This window comes from Carassius gibelio, chromosome B3 (assembly GCF_023724105.1).
Source record: "Carassius gibelio isolate Cgi1373 ecotype wild population from Czech Republic chromosome B3, carGib1.2-hapl.c, whole genome shotgun sequence".
Lineage (NCBI taxonomy): Eukaryota > Metazoa > Chordata > Actinopteri > Cypriniformes > Cyprinidae > Carassius > Carassius gibelio.
In genome coordinates this window covers 19,298,799-19,318,625 of record NC_068398.1, presented here as the reverse complement: position 1 = coordinate 19,318,625, position 19,827 = coordinate 19,298,799, and the positions used below count along the sequence as shown (strand labels likewise).

Here is a 19,827-nt window from a genome sequence, read left to right as displayed (position 1 = left end):
TATATATATATATATATATATATATATATATATATATATATATATATATATATATAGTTAAAATTTTATGAAAAACAAAATTGATTATTGAGTATTTCCTGATTTTAGGAAATGACATCATGACTGCAGTCAGCATAGTTCTTGTTTACGGTAAGCAGCTTCTGGTGGAGGTAAGGACAGAATAAACACTCGCACACACATAGGGTGTAAAGTTAGCACATGACTTCACTCTCTGTGCATGTCTAAGGTTGCAGTGGGCAATCCCAAACTGGACAGCAGGGCCAACGACCGCAGCAGGACAGTAAAAGTGACACCGACCCATAAATCAAATTACAACTATAAACTTATTATAGCTATATGAACGTTTCGTTTACTTGTAGCTTCAAATTCTTATTCATGACCTCACGGGTATAAAAAGACCAGCGGTGGGAGGTTCTAGACGCCTGTTGGAGAAATATATAAACTGGCGGGACCCGAAGCAAGTAGATCACTTTTCTGAGAGCACAGACAAGCGCTCAAGACAACACCGCCCAGACAAACCGACGAGAGAAATGTCTTCTGTCGAGAGCCTCTTCATGGATGACCCTTTCTTTGCAAACTCCCACTTTCTGTGGCCCAGGCGCAGTGTGGCTCTCTCCAGCTTCAGAGAGGATTTCCTCCAGCGTAGAGCTCAAATAATGCAGACCCTGAGGAATGAGATCCGAGACAGCTTGCTGAATGAACTCACTGATGACTTCTTCCAGTGTCTAGATGGTCAGAGGTCCTTCTCCAGGCTCTTCAGCACCAACACAGAGCAGAACAAACGGCCAGACGTGTCTCTTACTCTGGACACTCAAGGCTACTCTCCAGAGGACGTCACCGTGACAGTATCTGGAAGACGTCTGGAGGTGATGGCCGGCAAGCGGGCTCAGGCAGATGCTTCTTCATCATCTACCAGCACCGCTCACGTCGCAGAAGCCCAGCCACATGGATTTGTTAAAGCTTTGCAGCTTCCTGACCACCTGGATCCAACCTCCTTGACCTGCTCACTTGGAGAAGATGGGCTTCTGCATATTGAGTCACCAGAATCCAAAGATGAGTCCTCAGAGGAGCAGATCATTCCCATCCTCTTTAGAACATCGCTTGATTTCCCCATCAACAAGGACAGCACGAGCAAAAAGGAGGACGGGGCTAAGGAAACAAACTAAAGACTGACTGATGGCCTGGTATGCATTGTACAATTGTTTTTCATGAATCCAGTGGATGTGCTTCCTGTGACAGTAAATTATTTGTTCTAAAATGGTTTTAATAAAGATATTAATTGGTATATGACTTCATGCACAACTTCTGTTTTCTTGACATGTGAAAGATTAAGGTTTAAAATAAAAAAAAAAAACTGAGGTAATCAGTTATATCAAAATGTTTAAGAAATTCAAGTAAGCAGAGAAAAGTTTGAGTAAGCAGAAGTTTTAATTTGTATTCATACATATTAATTGCCTTTAATTTATAAGCTAACTGATACCGAACTGATCATTTAACGTTATATAAGCTCAACCAAAACATTTTTAGGAGTGAAATTTATTACAACTATAATTATACAACTAATTCAATAAATGCTAACTTGATAACTGGTAACAAAATACCTTGATTAGCATAGCAGTTGCTGAATGAGGAAGACATTATAGAAAATTTAACCTACTGTATATTTGTTCTCAAATCATGCTCATGTTTCATTCCTCACCATGACAGAACCCCTTCAAAAAACCCAACAGATACTCATCTAAACTAAGCAAAACATTAAGTTCCTCTCAATTAAAAGAAACATGTTCATTACACGCAAAACCATGAAACAACGACTTAAAATGCATCCGTTTTGTGAACTCAAAAGAAAGTTCTAAATACTCTTAAAAGTTCATTTGTTTGGACTAATTTGTTTCATATAAATATGCCGTTTCATATAATATGTGACTTTTGGAGGATTAGACAAGTTGATTTACTGAACCAAAAAAACTATTTGACTACATTTGAAATACCATTGCAGATACTGAGAAGAAAACATAAATGTTTGGCAAAGATTATTACAAGATACTTATCTAATTATTTGATTTATTTATTTAAATATTATTAAATAAGCTTAAAACTATAAGTTTTGATCTAAGCACCCAAGTAAGGTCATATAAGGCCATGTGAAAGATTAAGGTTTAAAATGGGCTTTACAAATAATATTCTCAGTCTGGAGTGCTTCTTTACCAATTTTGAGTTTCCTGATAGTATTTTGAGTGATATTTTTGATGGTTGATTGATTCAGAAATGCTGTTAGAACAGGTCTTAACCTTGTGACTCATGCTTAGTGAATGTGGTGATGGAAAAGTAGAAAATAGGTTTCAAGAGAAGTACAATTTACCTTCCAATACAAATGATGGCGCTAAAGACACGCAATTGAGACTCATTCATCCCATTGTGCCAACTGATATATAACTGTGTCATAAACCTACCTGTTTAATTTTCTTATCTACTTTGTGGTTTCTTTCCTAGCTGAAGTAAGGGATCGCCTGTTGAATGTTGTCTGGGTCAGTACTTCTCTTATATTGTGGTTCAAAAGAGAAATATACAGAACGCGTTCTTCTGAAAGTTACAGTTTTCCAAATAGAAAATAATTAAATCAGTAGTCCTGTTATAACTAAGCGCGTCCTCTCATCTGTTGCCGACAAATGGCAGAAAAGTTGAACCTCGACGCAGCTTCGCGATGCTCAAGTGAGACTCACTGAAAAGAAGCGAGACGCGGCGCAACGCCGAAAGAAACGGTCTAGCACCTTTTATTTAGAAAACCACTGCAATAACTAAATAAGAGCAATAACGCGTTTCGTGTTCACACGTATCTAATTAAAAAAGCAAAGGAAAAGCAGCGCAGTGGAAATACAAAAACGCCTCCTGTGTGAACGAATGCAGAGCAATCTGGGTGGAGGACGTACGCATGTATTATAATATTGCTTTAAAACGAACAAGCCTTCCTTTGAGTAAAAATGTTTCAGTCTTAGAAACGCTATATTTGAAAGACATGGCTAAGGGACGTTTTTTGTGGTGGCTGGTGGTCAAAAAGTATCTTGTTTTCACACCGTTTTTGCAAGTGAACCATGTGTGCTTAAAGGGTTAGTTCACCCAGATTGCAAATTTATGTAATTAATAACTTACCCTCATGTTGTTTCAAACCCGTGTTCATCTTCAGTTCTCTCTTCAAGGCAGTTCAGTCAGTGTACTGTTCGAGTGAATGAATTACTCCGGGATATTGGTTTGTTTTAACTCAGAGGGAGTGTCAGCCACATTAAAAAAGTTAACATCTTAAGTCATTTGTGGATTAATGCGTATTAGAGATGCGAACCGTTTAAAACGATTCAGTTCGATTTGGTGAACTGAATGATTCGCTTGCGAACCGGATATCCAGACTGCTTTGATTTGAACTCTCTCTCACACAGACACGGAAGAGAAGACAATGCTGAATAAAGTCGTCGTTTTTGCTATTTTTGGACCAAAATTTATTTTCGATGGTTATTTTCGTCTAACCGACCCTCTGATGTCACATGGACTACTTTGATGATGTTTTTCTTACCTATCTGGACATGGACAGTATACCGTATACACAGCTTCAATGGAGGGACTGAGAGCTCTCGGACTAAATCTAAAATATCTTAAACTGTGTTACAAAGATAAACGGAGGACTTAAATGTTTGAAACAACATGAGTGTAAGTTATTAATTACATAAATTTGCTATCTGGGTGAACTAACCCTTTAAGATCATCCATTCAACCGTACCAGAGTTCATTTGGAGGAGGACCGAAACCAACCCAGCTGGGTCTCGGTTTGGTTTTTTAGGTGCGCACCCGAGTGAGATTGCTGTATTGTATTCACACCTGCCCAAAAAATCCACATCAAAGGAGGAAACAAACTTGAGTTCGATTCAATTGAGGTGTGAATACACCCTCATCATTTGACCACCAGCCATAGTAATCTAATCATAACTTGGCATTACCATTTGCTATTTATTTCTTCTCATTATACCTGACACAGGAATCTTTACTTTGAAACAAAGAATGCAGGGCATCCGAGATCTATTGACCATCCCTAAATCCTGTCAAGACGGCGGGGAGCAAAAGTTCAAGAGATGAAAGGCTTCTGGATAAAACAGTCAGCTAGCTATAATAGGTATTCTTGAAATGGACAGCAGGGGAATTTGACACCAGGCCAAATCCTGCCATTACATTCAATTCCTAGGAGGAGCTAAATATGAGCCAGTAAAGGTTTCTCTGACATTTTCAGCCTAAAGGAGACCATTTGTTGTGGCTTCAGCGCAGGTACAAAACACAGCGGTTAATATTTGATGTGTGCAACCTCAGGCAGCAAGATGGAGGAAGCGCACAAGGGAAACCACAAATGTCTCCTGACTAATTTAAATGTCAGCGGCATAGAGATTTTTGATATGGTTCCCATTAACGAGAAATAATGTCTCGGGCTGAGAGAGAAAGAGAGTTACAAAATAAAAGCAATTGCTCCAGTCCTCTCTCAACACCTGCCATTACCTGACACTGATCACTGCTTTTACCAGAATTTTGGCAAGAGGGTAAAATAACACAAAATTGTCTTTGAGTGGGCAAAAGTGATATCGAGGTGAAATTGGAACTGGATTTCCCATCTCCACTCACAACTAGTTTAGTGTGTAATGCACTAAAACACATAGAAACTAATTGTGTCGTGGTAGATTGTCATGCTTAATAAGTTTGCTAAATCAACATATAAAATATTAAATATTCCTATACTATTCCTATACTTTTATGTAGTTTTTATAACATGTATTAGACTTAAATATTTTCATGTGTTTGTTTAAAAATAAAATCTAAATGATTGAATATTAAATATTTATTATAATAAAAATAAAGTAAATACATATACATAAAGTCGATTTATTTAGAAAATATTTTTGTACATGATCTTAAAAAATTTTCACCAAATAACTTGTTTATGATGTTGCCACCTTATTATGTCAACAGTGTCACAGATATCATTGGGGAGGGGGGGTCTACCTCCACTGCACACTTAAATAAAACTTTTTAATGAGTGCTTTCAGCTGGGGAACATCTCTGTCCAATCCTCTTCACAAACTTTAATGGTCTTGTTTGGCCTCCAGCACAATAGATGACTCAAACAGTGACAAGCAATCCTTGTGGGCAATCACTTGGATAAGGAGACCCACACCAGCAGGTAAATATTGATCCTTTTTCCACCCAGCACTAATGATAGTCCAGTGTCTTGCGGAGCAGCTCAATGCCTCTGGGAGAGGAGACCTGTTCCCTAGGCAGCCGGTGTCATCTGCACCAATGCACCGATAGAGCTGCTCCCCTGTGCCTTGGCATCAATCTTTTTCAAAACATGCTTTCTTTCCCCCTCTCAGTCATTTCTTATTGATGGTCTGTAGGTTTGACATTTCGTCCCGGACTGTTTAACCTCTGTGAGCATTGGTACACCAGCTGTTGAAATGAAACCGGGTTCCTGTGATCCATGGCTAACGCTTTGAAGGGAAAGAGGAGTTGCTAGGTAAAGAAAGGGTGCGTGTGATTTGAGTCTTTTGTTTTCTTGAAAACAGGTTTAAGGACCACATGTGAACAAGCAGCCAGTTATAATGGAGCATGTGACAACATATTAGCATGCAAGACATTAAAAAAATAGTTATTTTTGATAATATTGTTGTGGCTTAATACAAAGTAGTTTTATTTCTGAAAGTATCTTTTGTGGTCTGCAGTAGAAAGAAAATACAGGTTTTGTAATGACATGAGGATAGTTTTTTTTTTTTTTTTGGAACTATCCTATTAAATTGGTGTGATGTGCACAATTTGAGGTAGTTTGTGATTTGCTAAACTGTCTCCAGTGGCAGTGAACAATTTGTGTGATGCAGTCAGTTAGGTTATACTACAGGCCAGACTGGAGGCTATGGCACTGAGGGTGTTCAGCCACAGACTTGGTTCTGGCACAGGTTAATGTGCTCCATCATACTGTCATCTTTAGGATGCGTCCTTTTTCTTTTAGAATTACAGTCTTTTTTTGTTTCCCTGGTAGACTGAACCTTACACTAAATGGATTTGTCAAGCAGTTTTGGCTGGCAGTGGTAATAGAAACAGATTAGTAGTAGGTAGATTTCTGTGTGCTAATTCTCAACAGATTGGAATCTGATGGAACTAATGGAAAAGATCCTGGATCTTAATAATCTTCTTATAGACCTTAAAGGTCTTAAATAGACCTGCTTGATAAAAAGTAATGTGTTGTAGTGTCTTGTTATTGCAAATTAAGAGTTTATCCTCCTAAATTTGCAATATGTGACCCTGTCTATAAAAACCCAGGTAAAGTCTTATTTTTGTGATTTACTGTTTGCTACATAAAATCATACTTCATAATGTAAAGAACATTCTGTGAAAAAAAGAATCTTGATATCTTTAATATCGACTGAGTAAAGCCATGTCAAAGATTGAAATCGTAGTGAAATCAAACTTTGATGCTTGTTATCTCATAATAAGACTCTGAGACTTGACTAGATTTTGAGCCTGGATTTCACAGAGAGGGTCACATACTGTATGTCTAGTAATTTAATAGTCACCATGAAATCAAATAGACATTAAAAAGAAAAACCCTCCTGTGCCTCATTAATTTCCTCTCCATCTCGCAGCGACACCAATGACGTGTGCACTGGTGTGAGGGCGGGACAATAACTTCTGCCCTACAGCAGCCTGTCAATCATCAGATTGCAGCAATCAGCAAAGGACAGTGATCCAATTGCAGATGAACCAAGCCACTTCACTTGGATGTATGTCGCAAAAAAGGAGAAAAGACAAGATCATAATCTCAGTTTCAGGCCAACCTTGTTACAGTAGCTGGTTAAAAAATATATATAAAAAATAATCAAAAATAAAAACAAAGAAAGGTAGTGTTTAGTTTGACCGATTTTAGCTTGAGCAATATAAAACAAATCTATGAAAACATCAATATTGAAATTAGCATATTTTCACGAAATGGATGTTAAAGCAAGTAACTATCTCAGCTGGTTTGAGCTAAATTTGGTTGGGAGACCAAATAAGACCAGCAAATGGCTTAGGTTAGTTTGAATTATTTACTTATTTTTTTTCTTCTTTCAGCAGAGTAATGTTCAGTACATTTGACAGATAGCTTATTTTATCAGGGAGCAACAGAAAGACATAATCCTAAAAAACTCATTAAAGGATCAATGGTCATAGCCTCATTATGATATTTATGACTCTAAACACTCCCACTAGCTCAGACAACTAAGAGTGTGAAGCTAAGAAAATGTGCTTTGTTCCTTTGATTTATCGTTGACTTCAAGAAATAATGGGGGCATCAGTAGCAGGTTAGTAAATTGGTCAGGTCCCCCCTGGAGTGTTTCACATTTTGGAAGGAGGAAAACATAATTGGGGCAATCAGCTGTGGTGAAGAGTCATGTAGGTTTGAATGAGATCATTTTGCAGTTTCTCCTTTATGAGGGTCCGTGACAGTCTGAAGCAATAGGTGTCACAGGGCGACAGTGTAAAATGTGGTCCAAGCCCGAAAGGTCTCAACGGCGACAGATATGAACTAGTAATAAAGATGTATTCCCCTTGGCAGTGGGTGCACTGATTTGATTTGTCCAGCGGTTCAGTGAAGCGTCTGCCCAGGTCTTGACTCTATAACTGCCCCTCACGGCACATCTGTGATGATTATGATATCTCAACACAAAGACACCCACTGATCTGAGCACTCGCATTACCCTGCTTCTGATGAAGAGCAAACATTTGCTCTGATATTACATGATAGATGCCACTTAATACACCACCTGAATTATATTAACTTTATAGTTTAGGAATCAGATGTCCAAGAAATTATATAAACAGGAGGTGGATTTTTTTTTTTTTTTTTAAGTTTGATTCACTTCTCCAATGTCTTGAGCATGTGTTTTTTTTTTATACTTTTTTTTTTTTATTATTACATTATGACTCAGTCAAACTCTATGACTAACATGAGTAATGGTCTTTAAGTGTTTCATTTTAGCAGCTTTAACTAGCAGTGAATTCTTTTTATTAGCATGCCACAATGGTAGGGCATTTTTATACTATATGGGGTAAGCTGTCAAAATGGCATTTGCTTATCAGAAATGTTTACAACATTTTTTTTTTTTTTTTTATTATTATTTGAATATATTTTATTCCTGTGTTGCAAAGCTTAATTCTGAACACCATTACTCTTATCATTTTTCTGTCACATGATCTTTCAGAATGATTCTGATATGCAGATTACTCAAGAAACATTTCTTATTATTGTCAGGGTTAAACTGCTTAATATTTTGTGCAGACTGTGATACTTTTTTCCCCAGAATTCTTAGATTAATAAAAAGTTCAAAGTATAAAAAAAAATATAAATTAAATATAAGCTTTGTAATAATTTAACAGTTTTTGATAAATAACAGAATAAATATTATTTTTATTGTGTCCTTGCTGAATAAAAGTATTCATTTATTTAAAAAATGCCCCCAAATGTTTGTGTGTGTATATATATATATATATATATATATATATATATATATATATATATATATTTTTTTTTTTTTTAATCTGATGATCAACTATCTGTATTTCCTGTGAGCTTTTATAATAAAATCTCTTTAAAAAAAAGATCTATTTGGGGAAAACAAAGAAAGAAAAGAAATGGCATTGAAAATGGTAGTGCGTCCCAAATATAGCTTCATCCTCTTTCGGCACCACTAAACCCAGTGAAAGACTAAATTAATTCGCAGAAAACATGTTGAAGACACATAAAACGACTTTCAGAGAAAAATAAAATAACTCCATCCCTTGAGGACCGAGACGCAAAGGAACCAAACTTTAAACTTTAATCTGGATGAGGGCTCTTGAGAACTACAACACCAGCTCCAAACAACACACAGTCACAGTTTTGTCTCTTTGCCTCACATTTCTGTCAGCGTCTCTTCTAATGGGATAAAAACATTGAGAGGACAGAAGAAATGACCTCAACAATAACGTTAGGTCACGTGGAGTTTGAGGCAGGCAGTGGATGATCTGTGACTAGATAACTACGGCTGACGTGCAACATCACACTTTCACTGCGTATATGTCAAAAGCATGCAGTTCTTTAAGTGGCAAGCTGTTACGTCTGTTCTTTGCGGCTGAAGAAAATATTTTCCACTAAGAACATCTGTGTCTCTTTTAAAGCATTGTGTAGTAGATCAAAATAATACCCCTGGACTGAATAATGATTTTTTTAGGTGGCTTACACAAGGTAATGTGTTTCGTATAACTTAAGGCCTGGCCTTGTCATCTTGCCAAGATAAATAGCTGTAATTAAAACCTTGCTGCAGGCCTGTTTATGCCAGAGGCAGGAGAGTTTGGGCTCAATAAAAGTTAAATGTAAGTTGTTGTTGCAGGTGTCATCATTTACTCCCTCCTTCGGGGAATACTGGCACAATTGTATCAATATATCAAAAAAATAGCAAAAACTACCATTGATATTAGACTAGAGCGGTATTATTTTATTATTACACAGCCTCGTAAGAATATACTGAAGAGAATTGTAAATTAAAGAAGGATTGCATGTTTGTGTAAATGACACCTACCATAACGTGTATCAACATTGTGTTTACAAGGCTTCTAACACCATTGAACAGCTTGAGTAAACTATGTGCAATCATTCTCTAAAGATGCCAAAGGCCGTTTTCATTATTACGTTGACCCCCTCATGACGTGTACTGAATAAGAAGAGATAAATATATACTCTCATACTCAGCTGGCTTTAGTATTTTGGAGTCCATTATTGAAGACAATATGAGACTTATGATATATGATATTTCAGTGTGAAAAGATGGATCTTCAAATCATAGAGTCACTGTTGGAAAGGGTTTAAATATGCCAAAAACTCATGAACAACTATCACTAAACAGAAAAACAGTCGTGACTCATCCAGGAAATGACACACAGTATTAAGTTTTTGAAAGGGGTCTTTTTTTTTTTTTTTCAGTTATTATTTTGCCTTACGGAGAATATATAAACATCCGTTATGTGAAATAGCTTATTCAGGTCAGTATTAAATAAACAAAAACATGCAATTTTCATTATGCCTCTTATTTTGTTAAAATTATTAAAATTTTGCATATTCTGCAAGGGGTATTTAAAATTATGAGCACTGTATATATATTAGATTTCTTTTATTATTACATTTTTATACTGTGATTTTAATTAGAGGACAGTTTTGTATTCAGACAATTGAGACTAATTACTAATTAGACAATATCACTAATTAGACTAAAGACTATTGTTATAAAACACACAGACAAAAGTCCTAAACCAATTTTCAAAAATGTAAATATTAAAAATGACCAGCACCATACATTAAAATGGCCTTAATTTAGCTAATCTCCCATAAACCATAATTACATGACTAATTCTTGGACAACATCTTACCTCGGTCTGCGTCTACTGTTCTTAGGAGTCATAATCTGCTTATCTGAAATGTTGGCCAAGGTCAATAGTTGGCGATTTATTGGCAGACCAGGTAGGGATCCTTTCAAAATATGGAAACGGTCTAATTCCCTCTCGCTTGAACAACGAACAAAGCCATACAAACTGACAGTCTCATATCAAGAGAGTTTAATGTTGGGTCTGGCAGTGGCAAATGTCTCAACTCTGTATTTCTGTAATGGTAACAAAGCCCATTACAAACAAGTCTCAGAGCTCTCATCTGAGTCTTTTGTCCTTGATAAACACTTTTTGGACTGAAACCGAGTTCTGCGCTTTGATCTGTCAAAGTCAAGGCTTGGATACTGAGTCTGCCTTTTACATATGCTGTGATGCTCTGAATGCAGTCACGCTACGAAGACACATCATAAACAGAAAGTGACTCATGTTACTTATTGAGCACTTACATTTGTGTAAAAATGAGTGTCTAAATGTTCTTATGTCTGTTTTTCTTTTTCTGTTGGGTATAGCACCAAGCCTCCATACAGTACCTTGGCGGTAGACTCAAGCCATATGTTTTCTTCCATGGTCAGACACAGCAGCTGTGTGGTAGGCCTGCAAGCTCATCATCCATCAAACCTAGCCGTGGTTTGAGTCTTCTCTTGTGTTTTACCAGTTTATTGTGACAGGAAGATGATTTCAGTGTAGTCTCCATAGACTCTACACAAAGACTTGTTGATTTCAAATAGTAATAATATTTTGTGATTATTATCTCTCATTATTGTTTTACAATTCGAAATCAGACCTTTTTTTTGTTGTTGTTGGCGTATGCCTTTATCCTATTCATATGACACAGGAATGCTTCTCTTCCCTCTAGGCATTATCCAAACTACAAAGTAAAGAATTAACAAAAAACATTATGTTATATTTCTTGATGTACTTGTGCTCAACAGATGTTTCTTAATTATGCATGAAATTAAGACGATTTCATTTGTGCTTTCAGCCAGCTTACATTCAAAGTTAATCTTGATTTATATATTTTTTTATTACATTTGTATTTTCAGAACACATGGCTTCACAGACATTTCCATATGCTTATCTTCTCCTCCTCATCAGAGATAGCAGATTGGAAAAAATAAAGCACAACAGATATTTATTTTATTCCCGTATGGGGAAAAGATCAGTGTCAGTCTTCTGTGTTAACCTTTTCACCTCGCATGTATCGACTGCACTCTGAGTCAGATTTCCCCGTCATGATTTGCTGCTGCTATGATGGAAAGAAGAGATGCAGAAAAGATGATTACATTATAAAAGCATTTGGATTAAAGTTATTTAATGGGTTTAGCTTTTCTGCCCTTTTTTGTCATCCTCTCATTATATTCCCAATAATTCCTGCTTCTGTAGTGACCTTAACCATAATACCATTTAAGCTACAATCTAACAGATGATGCTTTGCTGAGTTTGCTTTTAAGTGGTTGTCTCTTGTATGTGCTTACTAGTGAGCGCTCCTTAAGCATCATTAGTTTCATACGCCATCAAATGCCTCTGCTTAGAGCTCCACATGCCATCATTTTAGATAGTGTAGTTTTAGATAGTATTTTATTTTTACGTTTATTTACAGATCCATTTTTCGTATTTTGTGTTATGTCTCTCAGGGAGCTCAAAAACGTATTTGAAGTCAGGTTACTAAACCAATGACTTTAATGAGGGGCTTCTTTAATGTACTTATTTAGGAATGAAATTAAACACATTTTTTAGACAATGATCTAACTGACCAGAAGTGACAGTACAAGCATTTATAATGTTGCAAAATATTCGAGTTTCAAATAAATGCTGTTCTTTTGATTTGTCTATTCATCAAATAATCCTGAAAAAAAAGTATTGCAGATTCCATGAAAAATAGCCGCAGACTTAGTGAGGCTTCTTTCAAAAACATTTTTTTTTTATCATACTGACACCAAACTTTGACCATATATACCCTGTATAAGTTTATTTCTTCTGTTGAAAACAAACTAAGATAATTTGGGGGAAAAGGTTGATATCAAGGCCCCCATTGACTTCCACAGTATTTTTTGCATACTACAGAAGTCAACGGGGACCATCAACTGTTTGGTTATCCATATTCTACAAAATTAAATTCATCAGGAAAAAGAAACTCATACAGGTTTGGAATTACTTGAGGGTGAGTAAATGATAGCAGATTTTTGTATATATTTTTGGGTGAACTATCCATTTAAGGCCAATTATTAGATTTAATTTATGGTGAAATTTTTTTTTCATCTTTTGACAATACAATTGCATTTTGTTTCAAATACTTGTTGCTTAAAAGTTCTAGCGGAATCAATAAGGAAGGAAAATCAATAACCGAAAGCAGAATCAAAAGCAGAACTCTTTCTCGATGCCTATCCTCATTCATCATGTCATATTAACAGCTTCCACTAAGATTGACCACAGAGTGACTTATTTTATACAATATGCATTGTTTTATAATTGGAAGTAACTTTTTTTTTTTTCAAATGGCTTTAAAGTATTGTTTTTTTAAATAGTTGGTTCAATATTTTATTTCATAATGCAAAGACATTCTTTCATTTCTGTGGCTTAATTGTCCAGATACTTTTATGGTTCTCTATATATCTCCTGTGTGTCACGAAGCTATAATTAGACATTCTGGAACTCACTGACACACATACAATCTCCGCAGTGTCTAGTTGGCCAGTGAGTGAAGTGCTGAACCTGAGTTCATGGTTCAGAGCACCGTTTGCAGGACTCTTCTTGGAGGCTGGGGGATGCTTATGAACTCATGAGTGTGCCATTGAACAGGCCACAGGTGTTAAGGTTGCATGAGGCCTTCGGGGCTTCAGTTGGAGCTGTCAGTTTCGATCAGCTTCTCCAATCGAGATGTAATGCTACACCCGCCTGCACCAGAGGGCTGAAATAAAAACCTCAGTTACCTCAGTCGTGGTCACCTCAACAGAGAGTTCAGAAGCCATCGGTGTCCTTACATCCTTCAGTTCACTGAGCTGCATTTACTTATGTTGAGTCCTATGACTCGTTGGTCAGTGTTGCCAGCATTTTCAATTGGCCGCAAGAGCAGCAATACCAATACAATAGCATTGAGGTACAATTTCCAACCTAACCCAATAAAGCAAGCCTGAGGAAAACTGTGCCACAAATCAAAACACATCATATGGACATTTCCTGCTTTGTATCTTCATATTATCATATAGTTTGAGTCACTTGGGCTGCAGGTGAATGATGATGCATCACTGTTTATAGAGCGTCAGTCAGTGTTATTGAGGTCTTACTTCCTCTTCATAACATGTTCTGCCATCGGCGCTTGGTTTGACTGTTCACTCTTCCTGCCCTTGCTTAGATTTCACCAGAGGTCTGCTGCCAGATGATTGTTCTCATAGAAACACACTTTGCAGTAAAGCACAAGCTTTTAGCGACAAAAGCTCATTGTCGTTCCCCAGGGGTGTTTCTAGACTTTCATGAGTACCGGGAATCAGCACCCCCCCCCTCCCCCATTAAAAAAATGACACTCATATTTTGATACAGTTTTTTTAAATACTGTTATCTACTATAGCTATGATACTGTTTTGTGTATAAATGGAAGTTAAGTTACCTTTGTCTCAAGCACATAGTCATTTACAAGCTGCTTGTGCAATAAAGAGCTGTTTCGTCATTGATAAATGATAGAAGACATTTGTAAATTTAATTTCCTACTATGTTCTTTTAAGTAAATATCCGTCCTCATCTATCACTCTTTTAAATAGTTTCTGTCTTATGAAGTACCACGTTACTATCTCAGTGTGAGAAACCAGTGAAAACGGGCCAACAGTCTGAATGATTCAGTCTGAATTACGTTTTACAAACCTGTTTGACCGATTGGATCAAAAGAGTGATTCATATGCAAACAGCTGATAAAAAAAAAGACTCTCGGTTTGGCATAGACGTCAATCCCATTGACACATTAGGATTTATCTGAAATGTTTTACTAATGATGATGTCACTTCTCCCTCCACTTCCTGCCACATGACGTATTTTATCAGAAGATTTCTCGCAAAGAATGAGAATAGGAGACTTCACAGATTCAAACTGGCTCCTATTGTGACTAATATGAGTCAAAGAGCTGAACGAGGACTAGAACAGAAAGCGATGCAGGAAAAGGAAACACTTGCACTTCCTGTAAAACTGACACAGTTCACATGCTATTCGAAGACACCAGAGGCCTTGGTATTTGCATTCTTGTCTTAACCTCTTTTTGTACCGCCATTTCGACAGATTAGATTAGAATGGATTCTTCTTTTCTTCAAACTGAACTTTTGTTCACCTGAGATCTTTGCAGGAAAGCCACAGTTGCCAAACAGAAGGCTGTGTGACTGACAGTGTGCGTCTGCAGGGTGTGTTATGACGCAGAGCCTGCTAACCCACTACACTAGTTCTCCTACTCCCTCAACTGCAGGTGTGACGGCTCCACAAAAAGAGCTTTTCCAAGTTCTCTCCTTTTCCCCTTCGAAGAGGCTCAACTGCTGCATATTAATCTTGTATTGTTTTGTAACATAAAATGCTCCTTTTTCACTGTGTTCAGCTGCTTGATTTCAAAAGATTCTGTATCATTTGAATATATTTATAATGAGAAAATAGTGCTGAGTTTATCAGCTCATGTTAATCAGAATCAGTTTTAAACAATATCTGTTGAGAAATATGAGAATATAATTACTCTTCATATATTTTTTCGTAGCGATGCTTTCATAGTGATGCAATAGGAATGTACCCCAAAGAACCTTTTAGTGAAACGTTTTTGGTAGAATTAGTTCTTAAAAGAAAAAAAAAACCTTTATTAAGAAACTTTTGTGCAATTAAAAGGTTTCATGGATGTTAAAGATTATTCATGGTATAATTGATACTATAAAGAACCTTTATTTTTAAGAGTATATGGATGTTAAGGGTTTTTTTGAAAATGCCAATAAGAACCTGTCTGACGTTTCTTATACCTGCAGTTTATGTGTTTGAATCCTAGCGACAATTCCTCAATAAATCAAAAGGACATTTGGGATTTGTGTAGATGGCAAGTAGGCACTTTGTCATAGTTTAGCCGCGCTAATAAAAGGCTAGTCGATTATGTGACACGAACCTGAGAGGCGGACAGTGAAATAAACAGTCAGTTCTCCAACAGTCACAGACTGAGTCACCGTTGCTCTTTCTCTAACACTTTTGACAGTTTAACATACAATGATATTTGGATGTGGCATTCAGTCCGAGCGCTGATTGCTTTTGGTACATAAACTGATGAGCCTCTTTGTCAGGGAGGGAAGTCACACTTTTTCATGTCGTAATGATCTGTGTTAATGCCCAGGAAGTTGTATAAGCCACAGTTTGACCCTAAAGCAAGATGATGCAGACAAGTAATACAATGGAATGTCATGGCGCCAAGTTTAGTTGTATTTGGCAAATGAGCGTGCTGATTTATTAAACAATATATGGTCATATGTGGCATCTTTGAGTCATGTGTTGTCGTCTAAACATGCTAATCCATAGTGAGGTATATTACTAATGCTGTTATATTTCTTCTTATTTAATGCTGTTATGATATTTCCAGTCTCATACAATGGAAACTACATCATACATCAAGTGCAGAGTGATTTTTCGTTCAGACGGATTAGCCGTGGGTTTATCTAAGTCTGTCTTTCTGCCTTTTAGCTTTAACCTTATATTACCATGTCAAAGGAATTTATGACGTGCGTGTGTCTGTGTATCTTTCCAAACAGGCTTTTCCAAGAATTTTCCAAAATGTTATTCAGTTCTTTTCAAAGCCACTCACCATAAAATATGGAGCTCTTAACTGTAAAAAATGCAAATGCAAATGTGTAACCTAATGTACAGTATTTGGTTTGAGTCAATGACGTTGACATGAACAAAATAAATGAACTGAGATGTTACCAAATGAAGCACAGTTTTTAATGTAGAAGAGCTGCCAAAAAAACTTTTCTACATGTGTCATCAACCCCAACCATGGAATAACAAGAATATTTCTAAGATTTTATTCTCTTTTTTAATTAGTTGGCATTAATTAATGCAACTTGTGATTTTTCTTTCATGCATCTTTTGTAGTCACTTATAGAAATCGTATTTAATCACTTACTGACTATAATGAATCTGTGATCCAGCTTTTAAACGCAGTATGTATGTTCTGTATAACTAATTGAGTGCCAGATGGGATGTGTGACATCCTGGCATCGCAACATGCGATTGCTATTAAATACACTTTCTACCTGCATGCTTCAGTCAGATTGTTTAATATTGCAGCTTTGGCAGTATCTTTTGATTAACAACTTCAAGGTTTAAATGTTGAAGGATGACATTTTTCTCCTCACGAGGCAAGAAATAGGTTAGCGATTCGATTGTCACTTCCACTTGCAAATGTAATAATGTCACTTACATTCATTAAAATGTATGTGACATTTTTAAATGTTAGACTGTTAAGATAGTAATTCTGAATTTTTAAAGGTAATGTGGGGACGTATGACCACACTTGTTAATTACATCTCTGAAAACTTTATAGTTATTTATTGTATTTTTTCATAGGAGTAGACTAAATGCATGCATTTATTAGTTTTATTTGACTTTTGACACATTTTAATTATAGATCAAACATAGTGAGCATAGGAAACAATGGGGAAGATGATCTGGAAATGCCATAAACTAGACCGTTCACATGAGCACCACAGCTCAAGGCATCGAAACGCTTGCTTTCGACTAATTGTGCACATTTGATCATAAAATACTCTTACTGAGGATCTCTCTGCAACAAATCCACCCGAAACAAAGACTATACAGAAACCAACACACATGTGTATCTAAACAAGAACTTGTCTTCATGACAACTTTTGCAATACAGTGTAGACTCAGGCTTTTTGTGTGGGTGACTCGTCCTGAGTCAGTGTGAGATTTGGGGGGGTCTCGGAGTTGGTGGATCAGTTCGAGTGACTAGATCGCACCTCGAGGGAGTTGAAAAAGCCTCCAAACCATGATGGATGTGGAGCTTATGAATAGCATCACCTAGCTGAGGAAGAGCAGTTAGCATGAGCAAGCCCCATTGACGTCTTCTGCGCTGTGATTGGACGAGTCGGGTGCATAAGGGGGGGGGCCTCCCCGTGAGGGCAGCCCACGTCAGCCGCCCCGAGACTAAATCCAGTATCATGACGTTGCGCACATGAGCCAACAACAACTTGAAAGAACTGAAAGAACTCATCAGTGCCTGTTATGACAATGAGTCACATATTAGTTGACCTTTTTAATACTTCTGGACAATAAAGATGATGATATTAGTTTTATTGCATAGAATAAATGGATATGGAGAAAAATTACAGTCTGACTTTGAACAGGCTGTTTCACAAGCACATTTCACATGGTAAATCTGTAGCATGCAGGGGTGACTGTTGTACAGAGCACTACTAAAACATATTTACCATCAACCAACTATCTAACTATTTCTGTTAAAAGCAAGAATTCATTGGTGCTTAATGCACTTAAAATTAGGTTTATAATTGCACCAATTAGTTTATACAAGATAGAGTAGGAAAGATAGAGATGCTCAGAAATAATCATATTAAATTGGCTAAAAAGTGTAATAAGACTATGTTACTGATTGCAATTTCATATGTGCAGTTTTTAATCCATTTTAGACAACACAGTAATACCCACAGCCATATGATTTCTGTCATTAATTGCTGTTGTTCTGCATCTCCTAAAGCCATTTAAAAATCATTTGAGTCTCATTTTATTAATCTTTTTTTTTCATTCTTTTCTCAAGTAATGTAACTAAACCACGCAGACAGAATGAGTGAAACATCAAGTAAAGTCATAATTAAATTATCACAAAGCTTTCCGTGGGAGTATTAACTCCCTGCAACATAATCGGTCTGTTAGGAACAAGTTTGATTACTTAAGCCTCAAAGGATCCTGAAAACATACAGAAATCTGATGTATTATTACAGACCCAGGGGCCAAAGCAACTCTTTCATTTCCTTCTACCCATATTCTCTTACTGATTTCATTTTAGACTTTAGGCAAATATGTCACTGTATCTTCTAGCCTACGATATTGACACGGATACATTTTACTTTATCTGCAGGTAATTTAAGATCCATGATGAATGCAAATATGACGCAAAGTGATAGGCTTACCTGTGCAAAATGATCATGCTATTCTGCAAGATCATATTTAATTTACATTTTTCAAAGTAAGTTTTAATTTATCCAGGCTTCCAGCCACCATCTTGTAGGGAGAAGTCGGTTAAAATGGACCACATTTTGGTAAATGACTTATAATACCATCAAATAAGCTGTGCTTGAGATCTAATTATATTTTTTTTAAATTAGCATGGGTCTCTTTAAATATTCATATATTTTTTAAATGTCAAAAAGTATAACTGTTTTCGGATTATGAGAGTTAGAGTATCAGCAGGTAACTTCTTGAGCTATAGCACAACATTCAGTTAAAATGGGCTGTTCAGTTAAAAAGGGCCAATATAAAAAGAGAACAACGCAGGTTATTTCGGATGAAATTATTTTATTTTTAACAGTAAATTGACACTGTTGTCTTTATTGTGTCATAGGAAAACTTTCTTAAAATTTTGAAATAATTTTACTATCTAATATCGACTCCAAGCTTTTGAATGGTAGAGTGTGTAATGTTACAAAAGCTTTTTATTTTATATTAATGCTAATATTTGGATCTTTCTATTCATCAAAGAATCCTGAGAAAAATTACTCAACTGAATAAAAAAAGATTATTGAACATCAAATCAGAATATTAGAAATTCAGCTTTTATCACAGAAATAAATAACATTTTAATATATATTCAAATAGAAAACAATTATTTTAAATAGCAAAAATATTATTTTTTTATATAATATTATAATATTATATTAATATAATATATAATATAAATATTATAATATTAAATTATAAAATAATATATATTTTTTTAACTTTAACTGGTAGTTTATGTCTGTTTGTATTTGTTTTTTTTAAGATTAGATTTTATATGCATACTTATCTCAGCCTATAAACCTATTTTCACCCTCAATTTCTGTGTAAAAATGTGTGTGTGTGTGTGTGTGTGTGTGTGCGCTGCCAATTTTAGCTGAAAATTGATGCCAAATTTTAGCTTAACCAGCCATTTCTACCTAAAATGCAGTTTTTTACAAAAACAGAAGATTCTTTTTTAAATTATAATTATTATATTTTATTTGAAAGTGCATGTCAAAATATTGTTCATAAACCTTTGCTTTGTTGGTAAGCATATGCATAATTGCTTTAGTACCTTTATTAGTGATGAAA

General features: G+C 36.0%; 1 protein-coding gene across 1 annotated transcript; it reads left to right on the top strand.

Annotated features, from left to right (window-relative positions):
• Positions 1-464: 464 nt before the first annotated feature.
• hspb9 (heat shock protein, alpha-crystallin-related, 9) lies at positions 465-1,311 on the top strand. The gene has a single exon (XM_052550162.1). The coding sequence runs from the start codon at positions 552-554 to the stop codon at positions 1,185-1,187; it is 636 nt and encodes a 211-aa protein (XP_052406122.1). The 5' UTR covers positions 465-551; the 3' UTR covers positions 1,188-1,311.
• The last annotated feature ends 18,516 nt before the right edge of the window (positions 1,312-19,827 follow it).